The following is a 25,300-nucleotide window of genomic DNA, read 5'->3' on the forward strand; positions in this document are numbered from 1 at the left end:
CTTGAAGCTGGTGAAGGAGCTCGCAGCCGAGCACTCGATTGTCGAGGCGATGAAAGAGTTGGAAGAACTGGCAGAGGAGAACGAGCGGAACCGGACATGCATGGTCCAGCACTAAGCGAGCGCCGAAGCAAAGAGCGAAGAAGTGACATCCAAGCGAGTGCCGGAGCAGAAAGCGAGCGACCACGGGAGAGAGCGAAGAGGAGGGAAGAAAAATTTTGAATTCATGAGAGGAAGGGAGAGAGAAAACATCGGTCTGTGCAAAAGAATGCTACAGCACGCAAAATTTTCAAAATTTCCACTCAGCTTGTGGGTCCCACGTGAGGACACGTGTCACTTTTTCAGTGCCTTCCCATTTGCCACGTTGGAACGTTAGACGTATCCAATATTTTCTCGGAAGGTGGGGAGGGAATGTGGGGGGCGGCTGCTTTGGTTTTCTGTTTTTTTTTCCCCTCACTTTCCTCCCTTTTTTTGGAGTTTTTCTCATATGATCTAGTCTAGATCTAGAAACTCTTATCTCTTGGGGAGGTTTTTATTCGAAGCTAGTCCAAATTTGGGGATTTTTTTGTGTGCATGATTTTGGGGTTTCACTTCTCTCGTACAAGTCCAATTTCAAAGGAGATTGGAGAAGTTTCATGAAGATTTGGCTTTTACAAGTTGTGTTCATTCGACCTTGTTTTTTTTAACAGTGATGGTATTGAGGACGCCTAACTTAGGTACGCACCGTCAAAGGGCAAAGTTGTAGTTGGAAATCTCGATATTTGCACATTATTGAAGACAGATTCGGTGATTGGCCACTGATTTTGGCATGAAGAGCTCACAAATCTGCTCTTTAAGCAGGTGACTATTAATTTTGATCTCACAATTCATCTTGTTATATGGAGCTTGTTTTGTCGTGAAGTTGTGGATTTGTCTTGGTTTATAGTTGGATTGCGATGGTTCTCTCTTGTATTTATGTGAAATTGAATAAAATGTTACTTTAAAAAAAAAAAGAACTTATTGATGAAAGTTGTATATACGTAACGTGTCAACGTTTTTGAATTTTTGGAATTTATATTAAAGATAGTGTATATTAGAGTGATTTATCAATTTTTTCATAGTTATCATCTAATTTTGGATTGTCAATTCTCATTTGAGTTACCTCCAAGAAAACTTGAGGTAGCCTAGACAATTTAAGTAAAAATAAACAAATGTTGGTTTGTGTGAATGCAAGTTAGTTACTCAAAATTAATTAGTAAATTACAAAGAAAGCTTGTAATTCATTAATAATTTTATAGAATAGATAGTTGGTAAGTATAAAATGTTAGTGCAAAGTAGAAAAAAGTTGATAATAGATAAGAGAATATTTTTAAGAGATAAAAGAAGTTAATACTTTTAAACAAAACAAAGAAACATTGGCAACTAATTTAATAGGAGTTGGTAACAAGAAATTCTTTAATAACTTAGTTAGAGAAAAATTGGTAATCAGTCTCATTGAGGTTGATAATTTCTAAAATAATTAGTCAATTTAAAATTTCAGCAAGTAAGACAAATAAAAGTGGTAACTTGATAAATTTTAAAAAGCACATAAATATTGGTAATAAGAAACTCACACGAGAGTTGGCATCCCAAAACTAATTGGTAATTGGAAGAAATATTGACTTAAATAATTGTTAATACAATCATTTAATATTTGATAGATTTAACACATTGACAAGAAATGTAAATAAACTAATGATCTCGAAAGTAATTCGACATCCCGTCACGTTCAAATTGTGCTGATGCCAACAAACCATATTAGATGAAAAGAAAAATATGCAGCTCATTCCATTGCCAAGTACATATAGAAATATTTGGTTCCATCCAACCCATTACTATTATCTACTTATCGCTCAGCATCGCTTCATTCTATATGATCCGGTACTGAACCTTTGCTTATAGCCATCTTGGGTTAGGCATGACTTTTGGAAGCCATTATTTGGCTGCGCTTGTTGCGGAAATAGACCACCAGCTTGTCCCTTGGCGGCAAGTTTTCCTTGATCGCAGGGTGCTCAACAAACCTGCCGGTCCATGCCACCATGGCAGGGAACTTTGCCGGGTCAAGGATCTTCATTGAACCGACCTCGTCATAAACGGGCAGCGAGTGAGAGATCCAACCGATTGCAAGGTCCAAGTACCCAATTCCCTCACCACCAAAGAAGGCCTTGCCTTCGATCACTCCCTCAAAGTGTCCCAAAACTTCAGTGGCAAATTCTATGGCTCTTTCCTTTTCCTCTCCCTCAGAGATCAGAGCAATCCAAGCATTCTTTAAAAGCTGCAGGATCAAAACCAAAGAATTGTTTTAAATCGTCGAGGTACTTATGCAATCGGGCTCAAGTAAAAATTAAGAAGGTGCAAAATTTTGATTTATGTCTGAACTATGAGCATAACTACATTTTGCATCGGGTGCATTTGAGAACCACAGTTGAAGTGCCAGACCAGGCCCTCGAGATTTTCCCTAAAATACTCTGGTGAGAACGTTTGGAAATGGGAACTAATTTGCCTTAGAAATAGCAGATCCTTTTGGCCTCTTCTTCTATTGCTTAGCATACTGAATCCAAATGCAATTTCAGATTAGACTCCCAGGGAAGGCAATGGCATCCATTTGCAATCTCACTCTTGGACAATGGGGGCTTCAAGTGTCAATTTGCGCAATGAAGCAGAATCTAAGACCCAGTAAAATCATCCACAGGAACAGAGTAATTGATAAGCCGCGCTATTACGATCCACACACAACCGTTGAATCTTAAATACAATTCCGAAGGTCAAATCATCAGGAAAACAAGGACAAGCAAAGCTATTCTCTGCACCGAGAAAGGAACAGGTGCAGAATCCGACACTGGGCTTCATTCCATTCTGGACAGAGGAAAGAGAAATGCTCCATTATCAATTAGGTCTACCAGCATTCCCCGGCCAAACTACACAATCTTCCCACGATCTATCAAGAAAAAGAGGACCCGAAAGGAGAAAAAGAAAATTTACCTGGCCTTCTGCAACTGAAGCCCAGAATCGAGCCATGGCTCTGTCATAAGGATCTTGAGGGAGCAGAGGGCTCTGCTTCCAGGTCTCGTCGATGTACTCGAGGATTAGGAACGACTCGCAGATCACTCTGCCTCCATGGACGAGGACAGGGACTTTCTGGTGAGCAGGGTTGAGCCGCAGAAGCAGAGCGCTCTTGTTGAGGATGTCTTCCTCGATGTAGTCGTAGGCTATGCCCTTGAGCTTCAATGCCCACTCCACCCTCCACACGAAGGGGCTGACCCAGAGCCCCAAGAGCTTTACTTCCTCTGGGTTCGCCATTCGAGCGTCTAAGGAGATGACTGGCTTTTCTGTGAGCTGCTTGCCGTTGGTGGCGATGGGACTTTGCAAGAACCTTTATAGAGAGAGAGAGAGAGAGAGAGAGAGAGAGAGAAGGAGAGAGATCAAAGGCTTTTCTTTTCTTTCTTTTTTAGAAGTTCAGTTTTTATTTAAAGAAAAGCGTTACCCCATTGAAAAACATTACTCACATGTAAACTTAATCAAAATTGAACATCGGTAGTATTCACATTTAAAACTCACTTATTGGAGATAAGATTAGAGCAAAACATAACCTTTCTTTCTAATCAAGTCGTGTTAGGAAGGACAATGAATTGAGGGACCTAATTGGGAATTAGTGGTCATTAGATCACATACTAAATCGATCTTAACCTTTCATATATATTCCAAAACAAATGTAATGAGAGTCAAATTCAATTTTGTGTGTCATATCTCATATTTATTTTCCATGAAAGTATGTGCCTTGCTCTCTAAGGCACCCCTTCTCTAGATTGTAAAAATATCTACAATGCCAAGATATAAATAAATGTGATTTTCTTTTATAAAAAAATTAATAATATCATATATTGTAATAATTTACTTACAAAAAGAATATGTTACACATTAGGAAATAGTACTATTCATCATTTAGGCAATACCCTAAATGTTTTCTGAATTTTTTTTTTGAATTTTTTAATGTTTTCTGAAAGTTGTTGAACTTTGGGAAAGGTTTTTAATTTATATTATTTTTTCGATTTTTTTAAACTTTTATTTATTTATTTATTTTGTCCTTTCCCTGTTTTGTCCTATTAACTGCACTCCCCTTTCAGCGACTCCTCTTCCCGAAGCCACTTTCTCTCTTTTTTTAATTATTTCCTTTCTTTTCTTTTCCTTTTGCTTGTTGATCTTCTTCTTCTTCGTGCGTTCTCTACACGCCCGACGACGCTCCTTCTTCCCGAAGACCCCTTCACCGCACCAACACCTTCGACCGAGATTTGCCGCCGCCGCCGCCGCCCCCTCCGTCTCTCCCGAGCGCCTCCTTCGCACCGCCGTCCGCCCTCACTCCCTGCGAGAGTCGCGATCCGCCACCGTCCATCACCGGAACGGAGGACGCAAAGCGCACCACGTACGCGCAAGCGACCGCGACGAAGGAAAGAAGCGAGGAACGGCGAAAGTAACGTATTAAAACCAACAGAACATGAACGAAGGGATCTACGATTTCAGGGAGACGAACGTGACTTGCATGCGTATCACGGAGACATTTCATCGAACAACGCCGACCGGGCCGGAGGCAAACGATAACTCGACGGGACCTCAAAACGCGACTGAGATAAACATAGACAAACGAGTAAGGTCCAGAGGCAATGAAGCGCAGCACCGCCGGGGACGGGACTCGAGCGGACGGAAGAACTGCGAGCCCCCGGTCCGGCGAGCTCAAGAACAGGGTAACATGGAGCGCGCCAGTGCGCTTGGGTGATGGGCCCTACTCTGGAAGCAAAAGGAAAGAAAAAAGGAAAAAGACTTACTGGAAATATGGACGTCGGGAAGCCGGATCTCGAGCGCGGCCAAGCAGCTTCTCTCTTGCTTTCCACTCTCGATTTCTCTCTGCCTTCCCCCAATCTCCCCCTCGGTTCCTCCTGTCCACCGTTCCTGCTGCCCCTTCCTTTCTGCAGGTCGCGCGCGAAGGACGCCATGGGGGAGGAAAACAGCTGGGCCGGGCCCCCGAGAGAGAGAAAAAAAAAAAAAAGAGGGGCGGGTTGGGCCGAGGCCGGATTTGGCCCAACCCGGCCCCTTAGTGCGATTTTTTTTCTTTTTTTTTTGTTTTGTTTTGTTTTGTTTTTTTTTTTTTTTTTTTATAAAAAAAATAGGTGTCAAAAGTCCCAAACTTTCATTTTTGTATAGCAATCCCTCTATTATATTTGATCGTAAACATGTGCAATGCGCCTAATTTTACAGGGGGAAAGTGTGGTTTCCTATTCAATTCTTTTTTAGGAAATCTCACTTATATTTAAGAACTCACATTTTCTTCTCCTTCTCCACAAAATTAAATGGAGCTATTAACACCTATGAACATAGATACATTGTAAGAGCTTCCATGTTGTGTCCGACATGTGTCGACGTGTTCGACACACTCGGATACGCTCAGACACTTGGTCAACACATGTCGGATTTTCCGACACGTGGTCAACTCTTCCTGATACGTTCCAACACGCATGTCCAATGTATGGTGAGTTTCTAGGACGAGTTTGCAAGTGCGAAGGGAGAGAGAATCATTAAAGAAGACGATGGAGGGTGGTGGCGAGGGCGAGGTAGTGAGGTGAGGCTGCAATGGACGGTGAGGCCACAACTACAACGGAAGGTTAGAGGAAGAGAAGAGATCGAGGCGACCTAGAGGGCCGTGATTGGGACCTCGCGATGGAGGGCTAGAGGCGAGCGATTGTGAGGCAAGTTAGGCGACCGAGAGAGAGAGAGGAAAGAGAGAGAGGAAGAGGGTCGTGCGAGGAGGAGGAGGAGAAGGCGGTAGCTAAGTTTTTGAGCTTCTTCCTCTTTTAATTTTAGCAAGAAGAGTAGAAAAAAATGGATTTCTGATGGGGCTTAGCATATAATTTTCAAGAAAGGAAATGATAGCTTGATAGGGGTGAGGGGAAAGCAATTTCTTTTTGAAGAGGAGGGGGCGTGATAGGGGTTGGGGAAAAGGAACGAGGGAAATAATTTTTTGGGGGGAGGGAGCAGAAATCAGGAAGGGAGCCTAAAGGGGGCTGGGGGAAATAATTTTTTTTTTTTTTTTTTTGGGGGAAGAAACGAGGGAAATTCATGACATTTGTACTATTTTGAAAAATTCCTTTCCGGCGGCCCCTTTTCGTTCTTCTTTGAACTTGCGATTCAGTATCTAGCACAATAAAAATATAAAGTATGAAAAGAGAGAGACAAAGAAATAAAGAAGAGAATAAAAGAGGAAAAATGAATAAAAGAAAAACGTGGGCATCTTCTAGGAAAAGAGGGAGTGATTTTTAATTTTTGATTTTTTATTTATTTTTTATCAGAAAATAAATAAGTGAGGCTAAAATAAATTTTGATCATTGTAGAAGGTCATAGATTTACTTAAATAAGTTAATTCTAATTTCTTATTAGTTATTAATTTTATCAATAATTTGTGTTAAAGTTAGAAACATGTCCTTAAACATGGATACGCATTAATTATGAATATATCTTTTGAATTTCCTATGAATAGATTTATTAATATTATTAGCGTAAATTCATTATAGACTATTTATTATTATTATTCATTTGAATTAAATTAATTAAAAATAAAAATATTCATTTAATATACAACATGTCCCAACGTATCAGAATTATTTATTTTTGAAAAATGACGTGTCGCGTTTCATGTCGTATCGTATCGTGTTGCATGTTGTATGTTGATGCTACTTAAATTAACACTTCTGAAATTTTTATGAGTAGTGAAATTGTAGATTCAACAACAATTGTACTCGTTACCATCCATTGTGACCCCTTTCATATTATATTGGCTATAAAGGCTTTTGAAATTTTTGTTTGTTATTTTAACATGGATTGTGATTCCAATTAGAGGTGAGTAAGACGGACTAATAAAACTAGGAACAGCCCAAACCGAACCGAATCGGCTGGTTTGGTCTAGTTCGCGAGAGTGTCAATCTGATTCGCAGTTTCTAAAAGTAGAATCGATGTTTGTGTGGTCTTGTTCTGGATTCCAAAACGGAATTGGATTGATTGGACAAATTATATATATTTCATTTTTTTTTATTCCTTCAAACAATAAAAGATGGAGGTTTCCATCTCTGTAGGCTTAAAAATAAAAAAGAAAAAGGGACGAAAATTAGTGTTTTTGTCTTGTGCTAGATGGAGGCTTCATCCCTATAGGCTCTCTGATTGTGTACGTTGATAATTGAGCGATGCCGTTGTATTCTTTAGCTGAGAACATGGCTACATAGCTCCTTCCATACTCATTAATGATGAGACGTAAATTAGAATTTATCTGCAGGGTCTTTGTATTGTTTCACATGGTTAGGTATAAAGAGGTGTTTTTGGCCAAACCCTTTTGCTTGCTGTGGAAGCATTGCTGGAGTTAATGCTTTTCGATAGGATCAACTTAATCTCTAATTAATATCCTATTCAATTCAAGCCGATTCTCTCATCGATCTTTTCTTCTTTCGATTGCTGAGATTACAAGGATCTTCGTGATTTTGCTCAATTTAATAAGATCAACTCTTTCCACAAATTGGTTTGGGTTCCATGTCATCCACTAGCAAAAAAAAAAACCAAGTTTGGTAGATATTGGACATAATAGAGTTTTAAATTACCAAACACTTTTATGTGATTGATTCCATTGGACTTGATCGGACCATTGGTCCCAAGGCTAGTGGGTCTAATCCTTGGTTCCCAAAAATGAGAACTGGTGCTCTTGGTTTATCTTAAGTGAGATCGGACTTAATCGGAAACTAATCACCCTAAATTTCAATGCACGACCAAATTAAACTTTTGCAACTCCAAGTGAATTGAAATTGCAACAAAGTACACAAAATTCCATTATTTTGCATCGAGTTGCCAAAAAGAAAAAGGAATAACTCTCTCATTCCAAATTATTAGGACAATGTCCTCAAGGGGCATAAACGGGTTTAAACATAGACATTTATTATCCATTTTTGAACTGAAAGTTTGAAAATGACATCATCACTAGGATGGGAGATCATACAGCCCGATTTTATGTCTATCTCAAGGTTTATATTTCGCCTTCCGGGTTGAACCGATTGCCTACACTCGCCTTAGCGCAATTTAAAATGAAAAAGGAATCGATAGGAAGGGAGATCACAGCCCGATTTTATGTTTCATAATCTATAAGAAAGCAATTGGTTGACCAAGAGAAAATATGCAGTGGAGATACTGATTGGGCCTATCCGCAACGGCCCATTTGTGAGATGACCTAGCCCGAGCCTCGCAGCTAAGGTAAGAGAAAATACGCAGCTCAATGGGTTATAAGAAGAAAAGAAACTAAGCAGCCACAATGTAATTCATATTTCCTGCCCCTAATTTTTTTTACTAAGATGCTCATCTTAAGCGCTTATGATTGTGAGATAAGCAGCATAGCAAATTTTTTTTTCCATAGTTGATGTTGTAGTCTCAATTGGATCCTTCCATCGTCTTCACAAAAAAATTATGTGGTATCTTAAATCGTCTCTTGAAAGAGGTATTTTTTTTTGGTCAAAAGATAGCTTACTATTGCGTAATTAAAGAGGAGTCTTACATAGAGGTATTTGATATGTCAAATAACGTCTTTAGTACATTATTGGGAGGCAGCCTTTTGAGTTTATTAACCTATGTGTCCCCTATTGCAAACTTTCATAAGGCAATTCAAATCCCTTGTTTTGAGTCAATGTGAAGTGCTGATTCTTGTACCATAAGTCCTTTCCAAATAGTCATAAATCTATTACAATTGTGTTAATTCAATCTTAAACATTTTTTTGGCCAATTGAATCGTAAACATTTTGTAATTATGCTAATTTAGTCATTTAGTCAAATTTGGCAAGCCGACGTAGACATGAATAATTTTAAATAATATTTTTGTAATTTTAATTAATTTTTATTTTCCCCCTCTTCCTTCTTCCTCTATCTAATCGCTGGATGGTGACAACCGGTAGAGGTGAGGCCTCGATTTGATGACCTAGTTGGCCTTTGAGGAGGCTTGCCTTATTGTCTCTAAGTGAGGGTGAGCTCCCCCAGCCACTAGCTAGGCAAGTCATCGCTAGATCTAGTGAAGGCCAGATTGGCGAGAGACCCTCCCTAGATCTAGCGAGGGCTCGCCTTGCCAGGGGTAGGCGAGGTTGACTCTAGGTCACAGGCATGGGCTTGCCTTGCTAGTGGTCGGGCGAGCACGCCCTTGCCTAATGATGACAAGGCTACCAGACTAAGCCCTTGCCTTTGGCCAGTTGCCTTAGTTAAGCAACTAGCTAGAAGAAGAAGGAAGAGGGAAAAAAAAATAAAAATAAAGAAAATAAAGAAAATTGTAAAAGTTCAAAAAATAAAAATATTAGAAAAATTATCCACGTTAGTGTTGATCATGTCACATTAGCACTGGCTGTACCATGTCAATGTCAACTGGACAAACTTGACCAGATGAATAAAATTAGCATAATTACAAAAGGTTTATGACTCAAGTGGCTAGAAAAAAGAGTATATGATTGAATTAACACAATTGCAATAGGTTTAAGATTTTTTTGGTAATTCTTCCTTGCCAAATAAGATTAGACTATATTTGAGATAAGTGTGAATAGAGGATTTAATACTTTGACAATTGGTCAATTGAGAATTTAAGATTTTATTATAAGCCACAATTAGGTTTCGAGCTAGCTATCAGTGGAATTCAAACAACACAAAATAACATGAGGAAAATGACCAAATGCTCAAAGTGAAAGCTACGTCAAATGTTTAGGGCCTAAGGGTGCACATGCCAATGTTTCTCTTCTTTTATTTTATGTTCTTTTTCTCCCCATAATAGAAAAAAAATAGAAATTCAATTAATAATATTAATTAATTTTTCTATTTCCAGGAATATAAAAGTGACTGAAGAATAGATTTGAAACGAAATTAAGAAATTTAAAAAAAAAAAATAGCTTTTTGATCCTAGGAACAATTTTTTGAAATAAGTCATTTTTTTTCTTTTCTCTTCCTTGCCACTTGTCGCCCCTCAGCCATTGTCATCAATTGCCCACTGTTGGCCACTGCTATTGGTCAGTGGTAGCAAGGAAGAAGAAGGAAAAAAAAAAAAAAAAACTTAAAAAATTAAAAGAAATTCTACATACCAAAAAAATTTGTGGACCATACCAAACGCATTCTTGTTCTTTTTCTATCTCAAGAATATAATTTTTTTTTTAATTTCCATACTCGTTTTTAAATTGTTTTTGAGAAAAGAAATAGAAAAGATTATTTATGAGAAATTGATCTTTGAAATAAAAATGTTACCAAACAGGTCATAAATCTCCTAGTAGCGAGCTCTAGATTTGATTGGTGCCTTTTCAAACCATAAGTCCTCAATTCATCAAAATAAAATCTAAAGTTCTCAGTTGACCAATTATCAAAATGTTGAGTCATGTTTCTGCACTTATCCCGAAGAAAAATCCAAAAAAGGGTGAGGCTCTTGGCAAATACCAAAACTCGATAACATGGTAACAGTTCCATGCTAGTCACTTGTGGAATTTCAAGGTCGAAAAATCACAACTGGCTTCCTTATCCCATCAAAATAGAGATGATGTCTTTTTCATTTAGCAGGTATATTCACAATTCTAGTGAAAATGGAGGCCGATTTACCCTCCGATGAGCTTGTGCACAAGAAATTAGCCAAAGGCTTGTCAGCCGTCAATTCCATGCATTTTTTTTTTCAATCGTCAGATCATTGTGTAGCTCGCGACAAAATTGCTGTGGTTTAGCTCGCGACAGTCGAATAGCGTAGACTTAATTGGGATTTAATGACAGGTATAATATGGATTGGACTAAGAACAAACACTATCCAAGAATTGGGGGAAATTTGCAAATATGAGTTATCCAACGAATAACGGAAAGTTATTCAAATACGATGTCTATAAATCGACAACTGAGTTTGAAATTTAGGGCAAAAGGCAGAAAGAAAGACTCAAATTTTGAAAATGAGACATTGATCTCAACTTGGACGGTCTGTATATTTCTTAGATGATGTAAGTGTTACAAGAAGTCTTGATGTATTTGCAACAAGATTACAAGTTTGAAAAACCCACGAAAAAATCTTAATGGAAATAATCATTTAGGGACGAAAATGCATCATGATGAATGGATTTTTCCTTTGTTGGGTTGGGCCACATGACACCAATGGTGCAATGATGAATACGAGCCATTTGACTTAATGGAAAGGGAAAAATATTATAAAATTACATGTGGTATTGGTGGGCATTTTCGTCATGATTTCCATTTAGATTTTGCGTGCGTTATTCAAACTTGTGATGTTATTGCGAATACCTCGAGACTAAGACTTGGTATCATCCCATAAGTACAGATCGTCTAACTTCAAATCAATGTCTCTTTTTTCAACATTTTTTAGTGTTTTTTCTTTTTGGCTTTCGCCCAGTTTCAAACCTAGGCGGAAACTAAGATCTATTTGACTAACTTTTTGTTATTCGATCATGACTCGTATTCAACCTTCCTCCAATTCTCGGGTAGCATTTGTTCTTACTCCGATCCACATTTATCACGGTTCTTCCGGCCAAGTTTATACTTTCATGTGCTAAATTACAGCAATATTATCGGGCTCGAAACCGGCATGCGGCGTTGACAGATTTTAGATCACAGGCTTACAATACACGTGGTCCAACGGTTGAAAAAAAATAATAATACTTGGATTCCACAGGCTTCGGCAAATTTCTCGTGCCCAAGCTCAAGGGGTAAATTTTTTACTTTTTCTTTTTGGCAATGATCAGCTCCACCACAGTTTATATTATTATTGCCGGAATTTAAGAGCGGGTCTTCTTACTGAGCCTTCATGAATTTTAATTTGATGGTCAAATCATCTACGGAAGAATGAACAAAGACTAATTTCTTTATAATCACCACCCTTATCACATGAAAAGAGGGAGGTAAGGGGTTTGAATCTTTTACATTCTCGGGGAGATTGGGATGTGAACGATTTAGCTTCAAGTATGGGTTTCGACCCTCATGCCTTCTAAGGAAGCATGTCAAAAGTCTAAGAGTGAGAGAGTAAAGTGAGTCGACAAAAAAAAAAAAAAAAAATTACAAAGAAGATTGTAAGTAAGAAACAAAGTCATGATAGAGACGTTTGCAGATGGAGTAAGGTTGAGTGCAAATTTGTAATCAGATTTTAAGAGATTGGTTATTTGATTTAGTTAGAAAAATTTTAGATTTTTTTCATACTAACAAGAACTTCATATTTGATATTCTATGTGAAAATTATAAACCTAGATTTACTATATATTCATTTTATGGAAAATGAGTGATTTAGAAAGTATTTTCCGAAAAGTGATTGCTTATATTGTTTAGGAAAATTAGTAAACGAATAATAATTTTTTATAACAATTTATGCCTAATTGTTTTCATGGGCGAAGAAAATTTTTTCATTCAATTATTATTTTTAAACGATATGAGAAATCATTTTTTAGAAAATATTTTCAAAGTACTAATTTTCCACCAAACAAATACCCTAATCTATGAATGTATTTGTATTGGGATTTTGTGGTATGATTTTAGGTCAATGCCACTTATGCATTTGAAAGGGCCATCTCAAGTGGCCGGAGAAACTTTCTCAAACTAATTTTCTTATTTATAACTTATAAACATAAATATCACTCACATTTATTTTTAGTAAAATTTACATATACATAGTATCCATGTTTATAACTCTCGTATCAAAGGTTTGATAGAGGATTCCTTCAATCTAGAATGGATAAAAATTTGATAGAGGATTCCTTCAATCTAGAATGGATAAAAATATGTCCCGTTTGAAATAACACAAAAGTTAATAATTGCGATATCATAGAGGCCATGTCATAGTCCATTTCCTGCAACTAAATCTTACAATTCGTAAAATGCAAACATGGACATTATCCACTCACAAATTTAATTAAAAACAAGGCTATATTTCCCATCATCCTAGTAGGTGGAACAATGCCTCTCAATGGTAAGTTCTAGGCTATGTTCCCATCGAACTTGTGTAAATATTTTCGTTTATATACAGGCCAAACTAAACAAATTTCACATGTTTTCAAAATGTATTTCCAAAAGCCAATACTTATTTCTAATCCACGAATATACAAGCTCGATCATCTTGATCATCTAGGATTTCCTGCTCATAGATAAAACTTTACATTCGTGTACGCAAACGAAAAGATAGAGAAACTACAAAAGCATGGATCCAACCAGCTAGTTTCAGGAGTCAGTGTCACACTTGAATAACGATCCAAAGAATTTAGCGCCAATAATTTCTGGTACATGCAATTCGAACCTAGTTATTCTAAATCTTGTTTGGAAAGGAGAACAAATCTGAATGAAATTGTCAGACGCTAACATCTATCATCTAACGAGAAAACGACAAATGCTCTTACAACTCTCTGTCAAAGCCTATTCCTAGGTCAACATCTTTGCGTTCTCACCATAAAAGTCAGCTAGCGGAAACTCCAATGTGTTGAATAGAATTCAATCCACGCCACCAAAAGGCCTCCCTCCTCTTTCGGCTCGTCCGACATCTAATTGCCCCCACATTGGAAAAAATTGTAGCTTTCCCTTTTTAACGGTCAAAGGAGAAAAATATACAATACCCCACAAATTCCAAATTTTTCTCTGGCTGCCAGAGAACAGTCCTTTCCATTTTTTTTCCTTTTTGTTTTGTTTTGTCTTCTCTGTTTTGCCTTCTCTCTTCAGAAGGCTGGCAATTCTTCTGCACCCCCAGCTCTTATGAAAAGATCGTACCAGAAGTCCATTCCATTGTCGACGTGGCTTACACCATCACTAGGCCACCCTTGCACATTATCAGCCATCGGAGCCACCGAGTACTGAGTTTGCGAATCTACGTTGAAGCAGGAAAATCCAGACGAGTCGCTCGAGTATTCATCAGGTAAAAACCCTGGGTTGTCCGACCAAAAACTCTCGTCGATTAAAGGGAAGGACTCCATGGAGTATTCCATGTCCTCGCCCTTGATCTCGATGTTGTTCGCCTCTCCAATTCCTGTGGACGTTGAAGCATCCGTGACCGAGGATATTTCGCTCGAGGAAGGTTGAGGCGACATTGGAGCATGGACTGAACTTTCTAACAATCTCGGTATCGTTGGCTCGGAAGAATCCAAATTGAATGATTTGTTGTTGGTCGTTGTCGTCGCTGGCGTGACTTGATTTTGTTTGAGCCTCTTCTTCAAATGTGTGTGCCACACATTTTTTATTTCGTTGTCTGTGCGCCCCGGTAATCTTGCTGCAATAGCTGACCACCTGAAATTTCGCAGTGAAATATACAAATCAGGCAAACCTACAAGGATCTTGTAATGTTGTACATGAATAACCGAGAAGATGCTAAGTGAAAGCAGAAATTTAAGCAGGTCTTGGCTTATTAAGCAGAACACTCCATGTGCAGTCACCATTTAGCGCTCCAAACCAGAGAATCTTTTGGCAGCACGCCATTTGTTAATTAAGATTAAAAAATAACTCGTATCGTTCTCCAAGGACTCAAACTTTTAGAGAACACGTAATTATGATTGATAGAGCTCCGCTCTCACAATTGGGATCGGACTGGTAAACAGCCCTGCTCCTAATTCATTTTTCCTCATTTCGTTCATTTCGTATTTGCTAACAAGCAAATATAAACCATAAAGGAAACGACATAGAGTCCACCAAATTAACAGAGATGATTATAGATTGATAAGTGAAAAGTACCTATTTCCAAGCATTTCATGCAACTTAATGATTGTTTCCTCTTCTTCGCTATTGAAATTTCCTCGCTTTATATCAGGCCGCAGATAATTTATCCACCGAAGCCGGCAACTCTTCCCACATCTCAAGAGTCCTATAAAGGAAGAAGAAGGAGATCAGCGAGGAAACAAAATGAAACCGAAGTTGCATATATATATAGCACTAATGTAAAGATTAATTAGTATTGTGTAGTGATGTTTCTTAGCTTGCATGAGACATGCAAAAGAGCAGATCAAGCGATTCGGTATTGAACTTTAGTTGCAATGATTTGTGCAAATGCTCCATTTTAGGACCAAAAGGGAAAAGAAGATGGAAAAAAGAAAAGGAGAAAAGAGAGGAAGAAAACCCAGATTATAGTAAGATTCTCATAATGAATTCTTTGGGGGTATTCAGCAGATCATGGCCTAGCTTTAAGTCTTAAATAATATTCCAAAGGACTATGGATTATCAAGTCAATTTACCAGCTTGCTTGGGAAGAGCCCTCCAATTTCCATGACCATTCCTCTGGATGTAAGAGATCAAGACTTGATCTTCGTCAGGCGTCCATGGACCCCTCTTTAATCCCATCTTCTCACAGCATGGTGCTCTCACCATCTTCTTTGCTTCTTCTTCCTGCTTGCTTTTACTGCTAAATCTCTCTCTCTCTCTTCTTTTAGCTCTTTGAGAGATATCTCGCTTCCTCTCTCTTTCTCGATGATAGACAAGCAAAGATTCGGGAGCTGGTTGTTTTTCTTCTCGGCCCAGACTGCCGTTTTATACTTGCATCCAACCTTGAAAAGTCAAGACAACGTGCTCGTTCAAATCTGCGCAGGCATCTTCCAGGAAAAAGCCTTTCCTTTCTCTCTCTCTCTCTCTCTCTCTCTCTTTAAAGATTAAGGGTTTTAGACGAAGACTGAGTAAGATGCTAATGAGTGTGGACATGGGAGTGGCAGATTCACGGGTTATCTTTTAATGGGGCGATAAAGTACACAAAAAGGTGTTGAATATCAGACAAAAGATCGTGCATTGATCTACTGTTGGATTTGATAAAAATATATGCTGCCCTTTGAAATAAACTATTCACGGACCCAAATAAAGAAGATGACGTTGTGAGCTGTTGAAGAAGCCAAAATAGCCATCTTGACATTCGCACTTAAATAACCTTTTCTTCAATCCTCATTATGTTACTTTTCGTTGTTGAATTAACGCTAATTAAGTACATTAAATTTGATGACTTTTTGGCCATATCAATTTTTTGTATCTACCTTATATACTGGAGGTAAGAATGCTAAATTTGATTTACAAAGAATATGCTGCTTTATATATATATATATAACCTAAAACACAAGTGGATAACTGCTTACACTTGAAGATCCATGGAAGACACCCGGTAAGTTTGACGAAATGATTTGATAGATGTCCTTAATTTGTGCATGTGACCCTAACATGTTGTTAGTAAAATTTGAACAAATAACTTTCAGTTTCGAAAAAGAAAAGGTAACTTTCAGTTTCTATGCTAAAATTCCCTAAAGCCCCAACCAGTGGCTATTTTATTCAATTGGTTAATCAAATCACCTAGCATAATTCATGTTGTTCTCTGCCAGTAGCATTATCCGTTTAACCCATAACTCATTATCATTAATTTATCTATTAACTAGAGATTCTTTTAAATTAGTCGTAGATGAACAGGTTTAACTAGTCAAATTGGTAAAAAAAAAAAAAAAAATCCCAATTTGTATTTGATTAAATGGCCTGTCCAAATCTATATGTAATTGGAAGGCCTGACAGTCACTTTTAAATAACCCTTTTTCCTCAATTCCTAAGTGAGTTTCTTCTCAATGTTGAAAATCAATAACAATAATATAATATACTAAATAAGTTTAAACAAAGGTAATGTGGTTCCCAAAGTTAATCTGATTTACAAAATATATTTGCTGTAAGTATGTTAAATTTGGTTATAAATAATGTGACAATATCTTAGTAGACATTGAAAGTGTCTATATGTTGGCTAATATATTTATTTATAACGTAGAAATTATCTGTGAATGAAGAGGTTTAATCGGTCAAATTGGTCAAAAATGAAATTATGTAATTAAATCCCGAGCCAGCAGAAAAGATAATATATTTTAATTTAATGATTGGTCTTACTTTGCACGGAATAAATCACGTCAACTCGTTGCCAATGAAAACATAAATTAACTCATTGATTTTTGTTAGTCTACTTCCAGATAGCAGTATTTAGCAATTGAACTTGTGAGGAATTGGAGTCTATCAATTGAGGTGATTTTCTAGATTTCTAATTGCACGCTTGTCGATCTAATATATTCTATGGCAATTATTATTATTATTATTATTATTATTATTATTATTATTATTTTATCTATGTAAACAACATAAAACCTAGTCAATATCATATTATAAGAGACGATATACCTAATACACGTCCCCGATGTTTGAAAGAGGAGTGTGAACTAATATATTAGAAGGGCCTATGACTAATGTATCGAATTGATGTAAGACTATTTGTTTAGTAGAAAAATGAAAAATATTGAAAAATATTTTTCTAATAATTATAACTTGTATTGCATAAAATAATGAGTCATGAAAAAGTTTCATTATTGACAATGATTTATATTAAACATTTTCAAAAAACATGGAATTTTTTTTCATTCAAATTTTTGACTGATAAAAATAATTATTTTTTAAAAAATATCTTTTAAATCGTTTGTTTTCCATGAAACAAACGCACCATAAGTAAATGATTGTTTGCTATGTTGAGAAACCAATTTATGTTTTAGCATTTCTAACATGGTCTAACGAAATGGATGAAGCGTCCGAATGTGAGCCCCATTTTGGATTTTTTTTTTTCTATTATCATGTTCGTGCTCCCTAGTAATCTTTTTGATGTGATTACATTCATAAAAATGTATTTCAGGGTATTGATTAATCTTAATAAATTTTTTGATATTCTTGATCTACCAAATCGAAATTTTAGTTATTCAAAATAAAAAATTGTCCAAAAGATGAGGGATGTATGGACGCAGTGGCTATGTCTCGGTTGGAATTTATACGAAGTACAATATAAGCGAAAGCAACTTGAAACTCGCAAATGGGGTGATTCCGGCAACAAGAGAGGAATCTCTGAATTGTATTCTGAAGATGGCGATGAAGCTGTCCTCTTCTAATATAAAACAAATATTTAAACTACAAAAACCCTAATCGACAAATGAAACACAATCCAACCAAGAAAAGAAAACAAAGAAAACAAAGAAAACACAGCATTAATAAAGAAAAGACAAAATGGTCTGAAATTACGCAAATAAATAGCCTGAAAAATAGAAAATTAATCCGAAATTCATGAAAACACTGGATTTTGAGGCCGAAAACAATCTAAAACGGCCTACTTGATTTGGCCACAACGTTATACACTGAATGAGTTTTTAGATTAGGTGCATGACCATAAGTTCAATTTTCCATATATCACCAAGTATAAATAATATCATATTTGGTCATTCACTTGGATTTGACCCGTGTCTTGTATGATACATAAGATAAATGTGATCATTGGTTGTGTAAACTTAACACTATTAACTTGGAAATTCTACTAGTGAAATCCATGCAAGTTAGAAAACAAACAAGCGACGACACTCCATTCCATTTTTTTAACACAATTTCTGCATATGTCCTATTATGGTGGTCAATCGGACAAATGTGAAAGCCGATTTCATTATAGATTTTGAGAGGAAACAATTTGTTAGAAAAATGGTAGAAAAGCGGCTGACGGCAGGATATTTTACAAATCAGATTTCAAAGAAAGGAGCACGTGGCAATTTCCACACGGCCCATTTTGCCTCTGGCCGATTTCAAGAAGTCAAAATAGTGTAGAGAAAAATAATGTGTAGCAAGCTAAGGGACCTATTGCCATATATATGATGGCCAACCTATGTCTTGGATAATAATATCCTTTGATTTCCATAAGGTGGGAGAAATCGCATGATCCAATAAATACGGATGATATGATTTTATGAATCTCACGAAATAAATTACATTTCTTTTATCAAATGCGATAACAATACAAATAATCTAAATAGGCATGCAAGAGATGTATTTTTTTATATAAGCCGTTGCTCGGATTGTGATATCTATTGATCTTTTGATCTTATGGGGAGGAAATGCATCCACGTTATGCTACCTAAAAGTGACTGTCATCTCAAGATGACAATGCATTTGTCTCTCTCCAGACTTTCTTGCCATATTAGTTGATCTTAACTATATATATATATATACCACGTAACTGCCTCACAACTGACAGCGCTCAGCGAAAACCATGGGGGCACTAGTGTAGGGACCCACCTCCCACAACTTCCCACGACGTCCCACTTAATGGAATGAGCCGAGGAATCGAACCCTGCCTAGCGCGGGGGGGGATGTACGCCAGAACCAACTCACCCACAATTGGATGGGTCCATATTTTTTATTTTGCTTTCTCCTTTTAGTGTTCTTTTTACTAGGAAATATTCGGCCTGATTTACTCTGTCCAACGAATATATTTTTGACTAAGTTTAACCTAAAATTGAAGCCGGAAACGTACTGTAGGATTTCGTGATGATAGACGAATGCACTTCCTTGGTACGACTTCACAATATTGTTAACTAGAGGTATTAGGTAACTTGATATGCATGGACCGATTCTAGGCTTTGAGAAATCTAGGATTTGGAGGGTCAAACTTGCAATCACGACATATCGGTTGGGTATTCACCATCAGCGAACAGTTCAAAACCTTTGATTTAGCCATATCGAGTTTAATATAATTACATTTTTTTGTAAGTTCTAGTTGCTATTTAACCGCGATTTCGGTATCATAGTTCCAATTAAGCATAGGTGTCAGTCTCTTATTATTTGACATCGGTACATCATGTTGACGTTATGGTTTAAAGTTTGTGCGAGTCTTGCGCATGGCAGGACCAATCCTCCCCTCAAATCATATTTAACTTTGTTCTTGAGCTTTCGACGCATGACATTAGCATATGGAAAATATGCAATTTTTTAATGCTGAAGCAGTGATTTTTGACTTTGACTGACTTGTTAAAAAAGAGTGGCTCAGGGTAACAGATATTGGAGGGTAAAAATCCTATAGATTCTCACAACCTTCATCAATTAGATTGATCAAGATATAACCGACCTACGCCATGGATTGAATGAAAGTTGTAAACGCGACTTTTTTTAAGAAAACTAATAACTGGTACTATGTATTATGTCAGAATATACCTTTTTAGATTGCTTCATGGTTCCTCTAAGAATATTTAATATTATAAAGAAATACTTATGTGACTGTTTTTAATATACTGTGATATTAATAACTTGTTTTGGATAAAAAAAAATAAAAAATAAAAAATAATTATGGGATTCACTTCTTTAAGAATTTATGACTTATAACATGTTGTTACTCTCTTAGTGGTCCAAAGACCGTCATGCTAGCAAAATATAAATTTATATCATATCTTAATCTAACGGTTTAAGCTTTTAGAATAATTGTTGAGGATCCCACAAATCTCACATAATATCATGTGTAAGGTAGTGAGTTTTAATCTTTTCAGGGTCTTATCTTACAAAATCTCACATTATATCGTAAATTTTCTTACATTGGAAATTTTGCACGAGTCCACTATGGAATTATTCTATTAGATGCCAAAATGAAAATCTTTGTGATTACATTTTCTTCCAAAATAAAAATAATGAATGGATTCTACCATGAACCGTCTTTGAGCGATTAGCCTCAATGTTAGTACATCTCCCATTTCACTTCTCATGATTGGTAAAATTGGTAGATGCATCTGTGGATTTCCTCACTTATTCGAAATCCATCAATTATATGCAAATTAGGTTGTTTGAGATCTAATAAATAGACAAAAGGAGTTCAAAGACAAATTTAACATGTATTCAGTCGCTTGATTATCACTTGCCACGTCATTTAACAAGTGAGATCTAATTTTTTTCAATATCCGTATGTTGTTTGTTAATTAATATTTAGATTTCCTTTTTTTTCTTTTTTCTTTTTTCCCTCTTGTGTGTCCGAAGTCCGAGTATTCTAGTATTCTATTGCAAACTACCTTTCGTCCATAATAAATTGATCATGGACGGAAAAATTAAACTACATTAGAAAATAGTAGTAGATAAAATTATTTAATGTTTTTAATAAAATTATTCAAGTTTTAGAACAGTGTTGCAAAGTCGTTTCACCAAATCATATTGACATTCAATTCCATTGCAGCTCAAACTGTTTTTTCTTGCAACATACGAAGAATCCTTATTGGATTACATTTTTACTCGAACCAAACAAAGAAGTCAAGATCCTCATTCCCTTCTTTTTTTTTTTTTTTTTTTATAATTCTATTTTCTTATTTCATCCCACTCCTCGTAACCCTAGCTCGCTTATGTTATCGTTCCTCCCAAACAGGTCAAGAGAAGGAGGCTCAGAATCTTGATTTCGCATATGCCGAGCATTATTTTTTGCAATGAACTCGATCCCTTTTCATTTAAGCACAAAAACTTTGACATTGACCGGGGTCATGTGTGGATGCACGTGCTGGGATCGTTGTCTTTTAGCACGAAATGTGGCCTTTTTTCTTGGCTGAATGCGATCCAGATGACAAGACGACAAAGTAATACGGTGGGGTAATGAATACGTATCCTGTCCACGAGAATGCACCAACCAAGCCCCATTTGAATATTTCATAATTTCTTTAATATGACATTGTGTCTTTATCTACTTTTTTTAAAAAAAAATAAGGAAATCGAGCTTCTTCTTTTTTTGGGTTGGAATGGAAATGGAGTTGAAAATTGACATTTTTTTTTTCCGATTTTCGTGACTAACTTTTCCGTTGAATGCAATCTATATCCTAAGATCGTGCTCACATTTTTTATATTCAGATTGTATTGGAGCGCTACTTAGACATATTATGGTAAACAACAAAAAAAATATTTATAAGACCGAGAATTCCAACCAATCACCGAAGCCGCAATCATACCCCTTCCATTTTCTCCATTTTTCATTTTCTCACTTACTAGTGTGGAGCAAGAGAGCGTACAAAATTGAATAAATGGAAAATTTCAAAAAGAAGCTAGAAATGTTCTTATTTTCTTAAAAATAATTCAAAATAAATATTATTTCAAATAAAAGCTTGAAGTGACTTATTTAGTCTCAAAGAATGGTCAATCCACCGATTAGCCAAATCTTCACTGGCTGGTGAGCACATGCATCTCATATGCTAATTTCGATGAGATGCTAAGGAGTGTTTTCATCTAAAAGCAATTTTTTTTTCCTTTTCTTTTCAATATATTGTTGCTCGTCTTCTTCCTTCTTCCTCCTAAATGGACATTTCAAAATCTGGTGTTGAAAATTATCGATTGTATGCACCATCCCTTCATGCTCCATTCATCCTCTACTTCCACATAGACACTTCAATGATTCTCTTATAAATTTCATAGGGTTCATCTTGATTCTTTAATTAGTCTCTCTTCGAGCCCAATTCACGTTGCTTCTCTGTCCTCCTCATCACTTGTAGGATCCCCCCTCCGCCATCGTTGTTAGTCATCGTTACTTTTGCAATCACAATCTTGAATGGAAAACTTTGGACAACACCACTTCTAGCGATGGTGCCTCGCTATAAGCGGTCCCTCAGAGCCGCTGCTGAAGTGGTCAATATGTTCACAGCATCCTATTGGTCGTGCTCTTTGCTGTTACCCTCATGCTTTGGGTCGTGCTCCAACATAGCTTCATTTATTCCTTCTATTGGGAGCATGCAACAAAAGTTCGATACCTTTCGCTTGAGGAGATCACAAGAGGGAGCCCAAGTTCAAGCTTGTTAACATATCCAATTGGACCACCTTTCCTTCTACATAAACTTATCTCAACTTGAATCTCTAATGCCCAACTTCATCCTTGGTCCTCTTTCTTTGGTCGAATCATGAAGTTTGCCATTGGGCCTGTGTTGTTACATCACAATGCCCCCCTACTCAGTAACCATATTGGTTACTAGATTCTTTTTTTTTTAGATATTCACCAACATGAGAATAAATTGGAGCCCACCAATGTACCATTGGCTCATATACCATTTGTTGAGAGTGCAAGCAGAAGTCCAGTACGTTCACTTAGGGAGATCACCAAAGGAGAGTCTAAGTCCACACTTGTTAACGTAACCAATTAGATTCACATTTACTCAAAAACTTAAACTAATAAGTTATGTGTTAATTATAATGTATTAACTTATCAACACCAAACCCATTCTCTGATTTAAGACTTCTCCAATACAACCCACATGTGTTTTGATACTATTTGTTGGGAGTTCGAGCAGAAGTCTGATACCTTCATTCAAGGAGATTGCAAAGGGAGATAGATACCTTGTCCAAACTAGTTAATAAATCCACTTTGACTTACATTCACACAAAAAGTTAAGCCAATGGGTTATGAGTCAACTGTGATAACTATACAACATCACACCAATTCTCCAATGTAGAACCTCTTTAATACAACCCACATGTGCATCTTAACAATCTCATATTCACATGTGAGCTCCAGCGTTAGGTTTATCCCCCTTTAATTCAAGTATCATTTTACATCAACTTATCTCAACTTGAATCTCCAAACCCAAATTCATCCCTAGTCTCTTTCTTTGAATTGAACAATGAAGTCTACAACTATGCCTGCTTTGTTACACCATGACAGCCACTTGCTCAGTAATCGCATTGGTCACCAAATTCATTCCTTAATATATTCACTAGACACCAGAACAAGATTGGGAGCTCACAAATCTACCATTGGTTTTGATATAATTTATTGGGAGCATGTAACAGAAGTCTAATGCCTTTTGCTTGGGGAGACGCAAGAAGGGAGCTCAAGTCCAAACCTGTTAACATATCTAGTTAGATCTATCTTTACTCAAAAACTTAAGTCAATCAATTATGTGTCGACTAGGATATATTGGTTACTCAACACCACACGAATACTCCAATGCGAGACTATTTTAACACAACTTACGCGTTCATTCTAACACCTTTGACCTCGAACATGATGGGCTCGTAGGATGGCAGGTGCCAATCTTCAACTCCTCCATGCTAAGGTATGTGGAGATCTACGGTGTGTAAGATGATGGATAGTAAAATGAAAAATAAATGTTTTTGGACAAAAATGTCCCTAACCATGTCATTGAAATTAGCAAGTGAGATGTATGTGTTTGTTGGGTAGGGAAGATCCCTAGAACCTTACTTGAGACTAAGTAAGTCACTTCATGCCTTTATTTGAAACAAGATCTACGATGAACCTTCTTTTGAGAAAATGAGAGAACTTTGAATCCCTATTTAAAATTTTCCCTTGAATAAATGCTCAACAATTAATTAAGAAAATATAAAATGTCACTGAAAAATAGGAAGTGTGTCGCATGGTGGATGACGAAAAGATAACTTCCTGTAGATTGATTACATTAGGTTGTAATAAAATTGAACCTACTTGTCGCATGTACTTAATCCAAACACACATGTATGTTCTTGAGCACTAACTAAATCAATCACATAGAGTCTACATTATAATTGTGAGATTTTGTGAAATCACTGATAATTATTCTAAAATCCTATACTGTTAGATGAATGAGCAGTTTAATAGTTAAATATTCTAACACTACCTCTCACGTAAACTAGACTTTAGCCTAATTTCAAATCATAGAATTATGTAATTTGGGAGGCAAATAAGAGCCCGGAAAATTTGAACATAGATACTTCTATTTTGATATCATATGAGAAAGTTCAAGTCAAAATTATAAACCAATAGATGAAGGGAGACAGCATGTCATAAAGAGCATATAAATCTCACTGTTAAGCAATATGCGATATTTCAACACGTCTTCTCATGTGCAAATCGAATTAGGAGTGGCACGTGCAATTTGACTAACATGGGCAAAAGGGGCTGAACCTAACTTTAATATCATGTTAGAAGGTTCAATTTAAAAGTTTTAACTTTTAGGTTAAGGTATGATATAATATTTAAATATTTAAACAACATTTTTTTTTATGCCGAGGATCCGGCCTAACTCACCTTACGAGAGTACAGCACCGACTATACCTCAAGAGAGACTAGCTCAGCAACCTACCAGCCAAGGCTCCCTGCTTAAGTTACAGAACTGCTATGAGAGTTGTGGCGGACTTTGAGAGTTGAACCCCTGACCTAGCGGTCAGGAGGCCAGGCCTCAATCAACGCAGCCATGTGTGGGTGGGTTTCAAACCACATTTTTCGTATATGTTAGAAAGGAAAATTCTAAAAAATCATTTTTGCTCACTCAATGACCAAAGCAAAGTACAAAACGAAAAAGGGCACAAATAATTGATCTTGCATAATGTGATAACGCTTAGTTTTTTTAGATTGATCTTGTTTCCTCATGGTGTAGCTTCTGCCATTATTTTTGCCCGTAGTAGGATTTGACCAGAGAAAATTCAATGGATAAAGATAATCTTCTTCATATAATAATAATAATAATAATAATAATAACCT

At 36.6% G+C, this 25,300-nt stretch overlaps 2 protein-coding genes across 2 annotated transcripts; both read right to left on the reverse strand.

Annotated features, from left to right (window-relative positions):
- Window positions 1–1,778: 1,778 nt before the first annotated feature.
- Window positions 1,779–4,943, reverse strand: LOC104416097 (glutathione transferase GST 23). Its single transcript, XM_018860143.2, has 3 exons — window positions 4,836–4,943; window positions 2,998–3,388; window positions 1,779–2,290 (listed from the first exon to the last, which is right to left on the reverse strand). Exons 2-3 carry the CDS (start codon window positions 3,313–3,315, stop codon window positions 1,928–1,930), a joined length of 681 nt encoding a protein of 226 aa, XP_018715688.2. The 5' UTR covers window positions 3,316–3,388; window positions 4,836–4,943; the 3' UTR covers window positions 1,779–1,927.
- Window positions 4,944–13,710: 8,767 nt separating this feature from the next.
- Window positions 13,711–15,644, reverse strand: LOC104456098 (transcription factor MYB4). Its single transcript, XM_010070824.3, has 3 exons — window positions 15,243–15,644; window positions 14,746–14,875; window positions 13,711–14,304 (listed from the first exon to the last, which is right to left on the reverse strand). The coding sequence occupies exons 1-3, from the start codon at window positions 15,373–15,375 to the stop codon at window positions 13,740–13,742; spliced, it is 828 nt and encodes a 275-aa protein (XP_010069126.2). The 5' UTR covers window positions 15,376–15,644; the 3' UTR covers window positions 13,711–13,739.
- Between the last annotated feature and the right edge of the window lie 9,656 nt (window positions 15,645–25,300).

The sequence above is a fragment of the Eucalyptus grandis genome, chromosome 8, assembly GCF_016545825.1.
Source record: "Eucalyptus grandis isolate ANBG69807.140 chromosome 8, ASM1654582v1, whole genome shotgun sequence".
Classification (NCBI taxonomy): Eukaryota; Viridiplantae; Streptophyta; class Magnoliopsida; order Myrtales; family Myrtaceae; genus Eucalyptus; species Eucalyptus grandis.